This window comes from Pecten maximus, chromosome 4, assembly GCF_902652985.1.
Source record: "Pecten maximus chromosome 4, xPecMax1.1, whole genome shotgun sequence".
Taxonomy (NCBI): domain Eukaryota; kingdom Metazoa; phylum Mollusca; class Bivalvia; order Pectinida; family Pectinidae; genus Pecten; species Pecten maximus.
The window spans coordinates 31185951-31197251 of record NC_047018.1 but is presented as its reverse complement, the minus strand read 5'-3'; the positions used below and the strand labels follow the sequence as shown (position 1 = coordinate 31197251).

The window sequence follows — 11301 nt, the reverse complement described above, 5'->3', positions numbered from 1 at the left end:
CTATCACAAATAACTACTAAACGGAGTCTATCCCTGTATACTATCACAAATAACTACTAAACGGAGTCTATCACAAATAACTACTAAACGGAGTCTATCCCTGTACACTATCACAAATAACTACTAAACGGAGTCTCTCCCTGTATACTATCACACATAACTACTAAACGGAGTCTATCACAAATAACTACTAAACGGAGTCTATCCCTGTACACTATCACAAATAACTACTAAACGGAGTCTATCCCTGTACACTATCACAAATAACTACTAAACGGAGTCTATCCCTGTACACTATCACAAATAACTACTAAACGGAGTCTATCCCTGTACACTATCACAAATAACTACTAAACGGAGTCTATCACAAATAACTACTAAACGGAGTCTATCCCTGTATACTATCACAAATAACTACTAAACGGAGTCTATCCCTGTACACTATCACACATAACTACTAAACGGAGTCTATCCCTGTACACTATCACACATAACTACTAAACGGAGTCTCTCCCTGTACACTATCACAAATAACTACTAAACGGAGTCTATCTCTGTACACTATCACAAATAACTACTAAACGGAGTCTATCCCTGTACACTATCACAAATAACTACTAAACGGAGTCTATCCCTGCACACTATCACAAATAACTACTAAACGGAGTCTATCACACATAACTACTAAACGGAGTCTATCACACATAACTACTAAACGGAGTCTGTCCCTAGGCCTGTACACTATAACAAATAACTACTACGTGGTAGCCCTGCACCCCGGCATGCTACAGACTGAAAATCCGGTATCTGGGCCACTGGTTTATTGAGAAGTCAGCCAGATATTTTAGCCTTTTTGACTCCTGTAAGGTCCAGCATGGTCAAAGACATTGATTTGAACAAACTTGGTAGTATTTTATCCCAGCATGCTACAGACACAATAAAAATTCCCTGTGCTTCTTGGTTATTGAGAAGTTGCTTACAGATTATAGTCTATTTGATCACTGTGACCTTTAATGTAGGCCAAGGCCATTCAATTGAACAAACTTGGTAGCCCTTCACGCCAGCATGCTACGAGGCCAAGTAATAGGTCTTAGGGCATAGTGGTTATTAAGAGGAAATTGTATAACAATTCTACCTTATTTGACCCCTGTAGCCTTGCAAGTGAAGGTCATTCATTTCAACAAACTCCATAGCACTTCACTCCAGCATGCTACACGCCAAACATCAGATCTCTTGGCATCATGGTTATTGGGAAGTCAATTAAATATTTTAGCCTATTTGACCACTGTGACCTTGAATGTAAGTTAAGTCATTCATTTGAAGAGACTTGGCAGCCGTTCATCCATGCATGCTACAGGTTTAATATAAAGAATATGTAAAGAAGAAGTAGTTTAAAGGTTTTAGCCTATTGGACCCCTGTGACCTTGGATGTAGGTTAAGGTCATTTATTGGACCAAACTTGGTAGCCCTTCTTCTCAGTATGCTCTACATGCCCAATATTAGGTCACTGGGTCTCTTGGTTATAGAGAACTTGTTTAAATGGAAAAATTGATGCCCCACGGATGGGTGGACAACAGATGCGGAGCCATGGCATAAGCTCACTTGCCCTTTGGGCAGGTGAGCTCATAAAACTGATAAATCATTCTTGATGGACCTGAGCCATTTCATACATTGACTATCAAATTATCTACACACAGAAATCCAACCTTGACTCTAGACCATTTTATTCACCAGAACTCGTTAAGACATAATTCAAGGCATTTTTCAATAAAAACTATTTTCTGCGACACTGTTTGTCATAGGAGTAATGATGCTTTCTTTTGGCAAACTTTGTGGTTGGTTTCGTGCCACCAAGCTTCCAGCCAAATATGATAATTCTAGGTGATTCATCAACAGAATATGTTCGAGTGTTTTAGCATGGGCCATGCCAATCGCTATTCACAAATTTTGTTGAGCTTGTTATCATATATCTAGGTTTTCTGGTTAATCAAAAGTGGTTGTTTGCTTGTTTTAACAGAACTGCCCCGGGTGACCTTGGAATATTGGTCATCATAATTATTTTTGGCAAATTTTGTTGGGTTTCATTTAGGAATCTTATAGCAAAATGTACTTCTTGGCAATATACTTAATCAGAAGAAATCTTTTAAACATTTTAACCAAGAGGAACATGAATCTGGGTCAAGGTTCATCACAAGGCACAACTAACCAATGGAGATTATTCTAGGACTTTCATTATCAAAAAGAAGTTTAGTGTTTAAACAAGTAAACTTAAGACCTAGAATATGACTATGGATAATGTCTTTTTTGTTCACAAAACTTTGGTTAGTTCCATCAAAGGAAGGACAGAATGCCATAACCTCATTTAGGTTTAAGAGAAAAAGCTGTTGAGTCCTGAAGCTACTGGCCCAATATGGGGTTTCTACGTCTTTTTAAACAGAGAATTTGCTTTAAGGGACTTGCTTGGTATTCACTTCTTTGAGAATGCTCTGCCCTTTGGTAAATCAAACAAACTTAATTTGACCTCTGTGACCTCCTTGAATTTATATTGGTCATGGTAATTTTTTTCACAAATTTTGTTGAGTATCATCTAAGATACCCTCCAGCCGAATATTTTGATTTTAGGGCGTTTTGGTTAACTAGAAGAAATTGAGTGTTTTAACAGATTTGACCCCTGTGAACTTGAATGTGTCAAGCTCATTTCCTTTCGCAAACATCGGTGGGCATCCACCCCAGGAACCTACCAGCCATATCTTAATTCTAGATTTTGTTGGTTTATCAGAAGAAGGTTGAATGTTTTAATAAGGACTTAGTCATTCTGACCCACTGCCAAGGGAGCCAACTCACTGGCATGCTATCTCAATGAGACTATTTAATAGGATGCAGTGGCGTAGGAAGTCGTCAAAATCAACATCCCCATGATAATTCATGTAGTACAAAATAAGTTATTTATGCTAATCAGGATATATTATTTATAGTAAAACAAGGGGTGGTGGTGGTGGTGGTGGTCTTGTAATTTAGTGATACCTGGGTAATGCGAGTGCTGTAGGCATGAGCCGAATTTTTTTTCCATTTTTAAGGCTATAATAAATTTTAAAATTTTGTTTTTCAGAAATGTTCATTGGGTAACATTATAACACTATGTAAGTTAGATTTGTCGGAAGTCATATTTCATGTACACTCATTTTTTTTCCAATTAAAGTGTTTTGATATGAAGACTGGTCTTATCTCCTGTCAATGAAACATTAATAACGTATGAATACTTTTGAATTGATCCTGAAGTATTTACTAAACAGTATTTGAACATTACATATTGATCTCAATTCCTCAATATCCAAATGTCCAATGTAATCACAGGGATTTTGTTCATGCACATGTGAATGAATATTCATGAACACAGTTATTCATTATTTCTATATAAATAACAAATAATCAATCTGTATTTTCTCCTTGTTATAGTGGAAAGTTGTTAGAGTCTTGTTATTTGTGAATCTCACGACAGTCAATCCACCTATAGAAGCTGGGCTGCTGAAGTCATGCTTTATCTGGATTCTGAAACTCTGCCATATTTCATTTCATTTCAGAATATTTTATTGAAGATGTTAATTCAAAGGGAATTGGGCAACAGGCAATGCCTATATTAGCCCTCTCCCGATAATTACATTGATAACAGTACAATACATAAAATCCACAACTAGAAAATATATGTAGTAAAGCAAAGATAATAGTGATTAAACAGACAATTTCGGAGAGTCTCGCAAGTTGAATATAAATAAATCACGAAGCGTATGTTAGACATGTCAAAATGCCTCTTAGATTAATAATTTTTCACATCTTAATTAATAAATCTAAAATCAACTCAATTAATTATAATTAGTTATTAATATCTTATATAAAGTGTTTGGTATCTCTAATGTATTCCTTTACGATCTTCAATAACATATCATTTGAATTAAAAACATGACTATTATATCCATAGAGGAAAGTTTCAATAGAAAGAGGAATGTTAACATCTAATACAGCAATGGAGTTACTTAAGCGAATTCTTTGATTAGTATAGAGAGGACAATAAAGAAAATAGTGATAGGAATCTTCAATCGGAAAACCACACTGGCAGGCAGGACTATCACATAAGTGAGAATAAAATAAATCAGAGTTTAGATTACTAGCGGAATTTCTTAACCGACACATTATAATATTGATTTTTCTTCCGCCAGAATATTTAAATGTTTCAGAACACAGTGGGAAATTATCTGTAATACCAGCTTGTAAGCATTCCTTTTTTATTTCACGTACGGAAGACATAGAGGGAAACCGACAGGATGGACTGTTCCATTCAGACATCAAGGACGGAAACAAACTATTGCTGTATAGTTGAGTTCTCAAGGCAGGAATATTAAACAATCTAGCATGGCGAAAATTATAGACATCATTGGTGTTAATAAAAGGTCGTAGTAAGTCAGTGATATGATGCGGACAGTTATTGTTAAAAATATCATAAAAAGTAATATTTTGATGTAGATGTCTTCTAGCAATGAGAGGTACAATACCAGTTTCATAATATAATACTGAATGACTAGTTCCTTTTCTTAAGCCAGTAATTATACGTATTGCATCAAGTTGAATATATTAATTGCCATATTATTGATGTTTTGTCTTACATATGACTGGTCACTGTCCTTTGCCTATGAGACAATGTTAAAGAGGCAATAGCATCAGCTTGGTTCCAATTACTACACAGGTTGGAAGATGTGTTTCTAGTAACAACATATGCTTCTAAATACAAATGGAATCAAACTTGTAGTACATTTCAACATGTGATCCAAGTTTGTCCATATTGCCACTGTCTTCTGTCACATGACAAACTGATGTTGCAGAGATTCAGAGCATGGCACTCTCATTGGTGTTGACAGTAAACAGGCAGAACTCCTGTTTGTGTCACTGCACATTTTCTGGAATTACAAGGGATCCATATAAGAAGGGAGACAACTCTCCAAATAACACTTGTACAATATTTGAAATTTTCACTTAAACATCCTTGTATATTAACATTATTCTGTGCTTCAAAGTATTTGCCAATTACTGAAGTAAAAAAGGGTCAAGGCTATTTATAAGATTATCCTTTACCCAAGGAAGCAATACATATCGTATTTCATACATCATACTTGTAGCTACAGGTCAGACAGTGAGAACACCTGTAATTTTCAATGTTCTGTGATTCTTAAACAAAATAACCCATCCCCCACCCCCATATCATTGTCCTTTGAATTTTTGTGAAGTTTGATCGAAATCCCCCAATTAATAAAACAACTAGGGTGCTGTCAGTGGTGTTACATATATACACAACAGACTATTAATTTATTTATCTAACAGGTTTCACATCCACTGTTCAGGCTCACGGCCTTTCAGCAGAGAGGAAACTATATATAGCGCTCTCAACACCCCTTTCACCGGTAAGGGACTAATAAAGAGTGTAATCAACTTAATCATCACAGGTTCCAAAAATTATAACAAGGGACATATACAAACACATGTTCATCACTCAAATTCTTAGCAATGGATGTCAGTTGTGTGGAAATACATGCAGAGGAAATGGCAACAAGAAATGTTATACTGGTAGAACATTTTTAAGAATTATGATTTCTTTTCAAACATTGTTATAAATCCAACTTAGAAGTGTTGAATTGTGGTTATGATACAGTATTATATATTTCTATACAAAATTACAGGAATTCAAATTTTAAATGCACTAGCTGTACAGGTGTTTTGGAAAAATTCTTACCTAAAATTGGAAATTATAAAGTGAATTTTAATTTATCATATTTACTTTATGTACGTATAAATGTATCGTTATATAAAATGTAACAGTATCTTTCAATAGAAATGAAATGATTTACCTGATGAAGAGTTGGACATCAGGTGATCTGATCTTCCTTCAATCATACTTTGTCAAACACACAAAGTGATACCCCACACACCACTAAGGCCATCCCCACACAGGTTTCTACATGGAAACAACAGACAATTAACCTTAGACTTACTCATACAAGGTGTAGTGCTTTCTTCATGACAGGTAAATGGTAATAAAGTAATTTCCATTTTGATTTCCTGGATAAGTATGTGAAAGTATCTCACAAATTACAATGCACATTGTACACATTAAAGTACTGTCATATTTAACTTGAAATTATTCTGTTTTACGACATTTTCAGTTCCATTTTCACACAATATTGCAAACATTTATAAGTGAAGCCACTTTGGTAAAAAGTTTTTCTTCTTATAACAAATACTAATTATTGCCTGTTAATCTTACTTTATAATAACAATCCCAAACTACTCCAGGTTTACTTCAAAGTTAATTCTTGTGAAGTACAATTATACACAATGCATCTAATAATTTTTTTCATTTAAATTTCATCTTGTTGACTTAAGTTTTGTTTTGGTACAAATATGCAACTATCATAGTCAAAATTTTATATACATTATGTATATATCAATTTGCTATATTTCATAACGTTGAAAGGAATTACCTGCTAGGCAATGCACTGTATAGCCCTTTTAAAGGTAAGCTTAAACTCTACAATGTGAGCATTTTATCCAAAACATGGCTAACTATTGGTTCAGACATAACTTACCAAATGATGGAGGCTTCTCCCCCAATAATGTCCCCGAAATGGATGTGAATATAAATGTCAAGGAATTTGTGATGGGAACTGCCAAAGATAAATCTGAAAGAAAAAAAAAAAAAACAAGAGGCCCATGGGGCCTGTATCGCTCACCTGGTTGGATTTGACCAAATGTCAAAATAATGTTCATGTTCAATTCGTTTTGTGTGTCAACCTCAAACAATGCCTATATATGGTTATAGTGTGGGGATCCCAACTGCTTTAAAGAAATAATGAAGTTCAGACTCTGTAAGTTTACAACATGCATTCATAACTTTATGACTAGAAGCGATTTTAAAGGAATTACCATTATTTCCCATATGGAGCCCCGCCCCTTTGGTCCCTTGGGGGGTCAAAGTCATTATTAATGCAAAATCTGTTCCTCTTCCCCTAAGAATGTTTCTGACCAAATTGGGTTCAAATCCATTCATAACTTTATGACTAGTAGCGATTTAAAGGAATTACATCTATTTCCACTATTGGGCCCCGCCCCTTTGGCCCCTTGGGGGTCAGAGTCACCATTTATGCAAAATCTGTTCCCCTTCCCCAAAGAATGTTTCTGACCAAATTGGGTTAAAATCCATTCATAACTTTATGACTAGTAGTGATTTAAAGGCTTTACCTCTATTTCCCCTATTGGGCCCTGCCCCTTAGGCCCCTTTGGGGTCAGAGTCACCATTTATGCAAAAGGGGATCCCCTTTCCCCAAGGATATTTCTGACCAAATTGGGTTAAAATCCATTCATAACTTTATGACAAGTAGCGATTTAAAGGAATTGCCTCAATTTCCCCTATTCGGGCCCCGCCCCTTTGGCCCCTTGGGGGTCAGAGTCACCATTTATGCAAAATCTGATCCCCTTGCCCCAAGGATGTTTCTGACTAAATTGGGTTCAAATCCATTCATAACTTTATGACTAGTAGCGATTTAACCTCTATTTCCGCTATTGGGCCCCACCCATTGGTGGTCAGAGTCACCATTTATGCAAAATCTGATTCCCCTTCCCTAAAGAATGTTTCTGACCAAATTGGGTTCAAATCCATTCATAACTTTATGACTAGTAGAGATTTAAAGGCTTTACCTCTATTTCCCCTATTGGGCTCCGCCCCTTGGGCCCCTTGGGGGTCAGAGTCACCATTTATGCAAAATCTGATCCCCTTCCCCCAAGAATGTTTCTGACCAAATTGGGATCAAGTCCATTCATAACTTTATGACAAGTAGAGATTTAAAGAAATTACCTCTATTTCCCCTATTGGGCTCCGCCCCTTGGGCCCCTTGGGGGTCAGAGTCACCATTTATGCAAAATCTGATCCCCTTCCCCCAAGAATGTTTCTGACCAAATTGGGTTCAAATCCATTCATAACTTTATGACTAGTAGCAATTTAAAGGAATTGCCTCAATTTCCCCTATTGGGCCCCGCCCCTCCGGCCCCGCCCCTCCGGCCCCTTAGGGGTCAGAGTCACCATTTATGCAAAATCTGATCCCCTATGCCAAGGATGTTTTTTTTAACAAATTTGGGCAAAATCCAATAAAAACTAAACTTTTTGACTAGTAGCGATTTGAAACAAATGTTGACGGACGACGGACGGACGGACGACGGACGCCGTGCCATGACCTTCGGTCATATTGAGCTCTTCCAGTGCAAATTAAGACCCAAAAAATTCCTCAATGTAGTGCAAACTAGATACATCTCTGATTTAATGTCCATCTTAATGTCATTTTATTCAATTAAAGTTTAATAAATTGATAAAGAAATTACAACTGTGACATGAGAAATATATATATCAAAAGATGGATGAATGAAAAAAGTGTACAAAATGTGCAAGTTGCATGGACACATATGCTCTTTGACCTTGACGTAAGAGATAAGACCTTGGGTTACTAGATACATATGACAAGCAGATTTTTTTCACCTGTATATATTTTTACTTATATTATATTCTGCTTAACTGAAGCCTCAATGACACCAAACAAGAATCAGATAAGGCAAGCATCTCAACCATCTAATTAGTCAAACACTTTCAACAAAAACAATTTATTTGCATAAGCAATTTAGTAACATATGTGTGATGTTCAGATGAATTTGACTGGTACAGTGAAAATTAGCCAATCAGCCACTTCACCCCATTCTCTAGGGGACTAATGTTATCTGTTCATTTATACAACATTGACCAAATTCTGTAAAACATTTATTGCTTTCCCAGGACTATTAGTGTTCCAACTGTTCAGATATTGTCATACAGTTGAAAATGGACCGTCCAACCTTGATCAACAGTAACTAAAAGTAAGTGTTACCTGACTCTCAATGTCAATGTAAATTAAGTATTTTTTACTGTTTTTTTTTTCAGGAAAATTTCTATAAAAACTTATCAAGTCGGTAGACAGTCAAAAATGTTGACTGGTGTGGAACATCCTCAAGCACCCAAACTTTCAATGACTACATGTATGAAGGCTGTTCACTGATAAGGCATGAGACAACTGTAACCAAGAAAATATCTGAAATACAAGAATGCTGCTGTTTCTATGCAACAATGCTTCCCATACAGATGGGGTCAGAGATCAATGGCCATTTTAACCTAAACCAATGACCACCAGACTGTGAACAGGCAGTGGAGAACTTGATATTATGATACTGAGGTTTAAATATGAATCAAACTTGCTGTGCTGTCCTCGAGACAATTATGTCATTGATTCTGAGCAGAATAGATGGATGAGGCGAGACAGGACAGATAGGGGTAACATTATATGCCCTCCATAACATGACGAGGGCATAAATATTTTAAAAGTATATGGTTTCGTTTACTGTACCTGCAGTGGCTAGTGTTAGATAGTATACCACAGATCCTCCTTGGTTGATACTGAACGGAATCAAATACTGTAACAAATACAACAAATAAAAAAAAACTAGTCAGTGGGGTTCACATAGATTATACTGCCCTACATCTGATTGGAACATAATGTAAAACAAAGAAGAGATAAAAAAAAGCATCATCAATTTTCACAATTCATATCATTTTAGAAAAGTACATAATCATATTAATAATAATTTATTGATCAATTGATAAATGAAAAGGACTTTCAAATTCTGAAAAGAATATTCAAAATCTGACTGTACAGGTATCTACAGTGTACACTTTTTTGATAATACATACCTTCCAGTTAAAGAAGAGAAATTTTAGTTCAGATAAAAACTGTTGAATCCTGTTATGTTCTTTGACATTTTCCACACCCTTGCTTCCCCTCTTGATTAGAGGATTGGTGCCTCCCCACATTGCGGCGACCACCACAAACCACAGAGCAGATGTGTTAACCATTCTGATTATATCCTAAAACAGAAGTTTTGCAGTTATAACCACTGTATTCTCAATATAAAGAAAACCTGACAAGACAAGCATATCCGGACAACAGTTTTATCTACACTAAACAAGTGTAACAGAATAGATTAATGAAAAAACATTCTACCAATGCTGGGTCTCAAACCAGTGGTCTCTTATGACACTCTACATTAGGCTAAAGGTGAATTTGGACCAGTCAGAGGGGCTACTGTACAATATTTCAGTAGACAAAGCATAATTAAAGAATACAACATGTGAAAATTAAAAGTGTGTGGTTTGACCTTTAATACCCACATAAATTGTGTTTCCCAGGAAGCCAAGGTCTTAGACCAATCTTGTAACAATGTGTCTATGGGCAAGAATCTTGAATTCCCACAATTTGTCTAGATCTGTATATCATGTGAATGGTCTCTCATATATAGCGAGGTAGCTACAAGGTATTCAAGGAGGCCCCGTCTCAAAATGACCCTGGCTGTTGTTGATAGGAACTATATACTAAGGTAGAGTATAACTCCTACTTAGCAAGGTTGCATATTATACTATGCTATTCAGTATTCCCCAATGCAACCTGTTCAAGGACCGTGTATGGAATGTGTTCATTTAAGACCTCGAGCGTAGCGCATTGTTATGCATCTAAGGGAAAACAATTCAATCTAGTGACTGTGTGTTAAAAAAAGAATATTTGCAAGTTTTCCTCGTTGTAGCTTTGTATTATGACTATTGATACGAGTCTCAAGAATTAGGCTACCGAAGCAGTAAAGCACTCTTATATAGTTATAATTATCAGTTACACATGTACAGTGAGAACATCGACCGTTTGATTCAGGTCAGCATGGCGTTTTTCAAAATAATTACATAAATGTACATGACAGTGACAGCATTTTCTGTAAGTTGGTTTCTTTAACCAACATCAGTGTATTGTACATAACAGAGTATTAGATTATACACACAGGCTAGCCTAGGTCGAAGTCGGTTTGTTGATCCGGAAGATGATCACTATCACGCTTGTTAATCTTGGTCAGTGAAAAGCTTGGAATTCCGTATATAATATCTAAAGCGGGAAATATAATATGAAACAGGCAATGCCTGAAAAGAGCGAAGCTAGCTAGACCAACGTACAACATAAAAATATTGTGATAAACGTTTCGCCGTTTAATTACGAGAAAGTAATTAATTACCGGTAACCAGAAAGACTTTTCTGAAGATGCTATTTTCTCAGAAACTTGTGAAATGCTTCATTTCCTGGGTTGTATGTAGTATGTATGGTCAATATCAACATGCAAAGGATTTTTTGAATTTGCAGGAGT

At 36.1% G+C, this 11301-nt stretch overlaps 1 protein-coding gene across 2 annotated transcripts; it reads right to left on the bottom strand.

Annotated features, from left to right (window-relative positions):
• Nucleotides 1-3565: 3565 nt before the first annotated feature.
• On the bottom strand, nt 3566-11010 carry LOC117325819 (transmembrane protein 234-like). Of its 2 annotated transcripts, none has more exons than XM_033882304.1 (6): nt 10945-11010; nt 9812-9985; nt 9468-9534; nt 6633-6725; nt 5895-6001; nt 3566-4949 (listed from the first exon to the last, which is right to left on the bottom strand). In XM_033882304.1, exons 2-5 carry the CDS (start codon nt 9971-9973, stop codon nt 5937-5939), a joined length of 387 nt encoding a protein of 128 aa, XP_033738195.1. In that variant the 5' UTR covers nt 9974-9985; nt 10945-11010; the 3' UTR covers nt 3566-4949; nt 5895-5936. The 2 variants fall into 2 exon arrangements, with proteins under 2 accessions (XP_033738195.1, XP_033738194.1); XM_033882303.1 differs by having other exon boundaries at nt 10850-10970.
• Nucleotides 11011-11301: the final 291 nt, after the last annotated feature.

Bases quoted from the DNA above. Each gene is read 5' to 3' on its own strand.
- LOC117325819 (XM_033882303.1), bottom strand. The intron at 9,535-9,811 runs GTATGTATTATC...TATTTGTTACAG, and splicing joins TTCTCTTCTTTAACTGGAAG to TATTTGATTCCGTTCAGTAT. The intron at 6,726-9,467 runs GTACAGTAAACG...TTTTTCTTTCAG, and splicing joins TCTAACACTAGCCACTGCAG to ATTTATCTTTGGCAGTTCCC.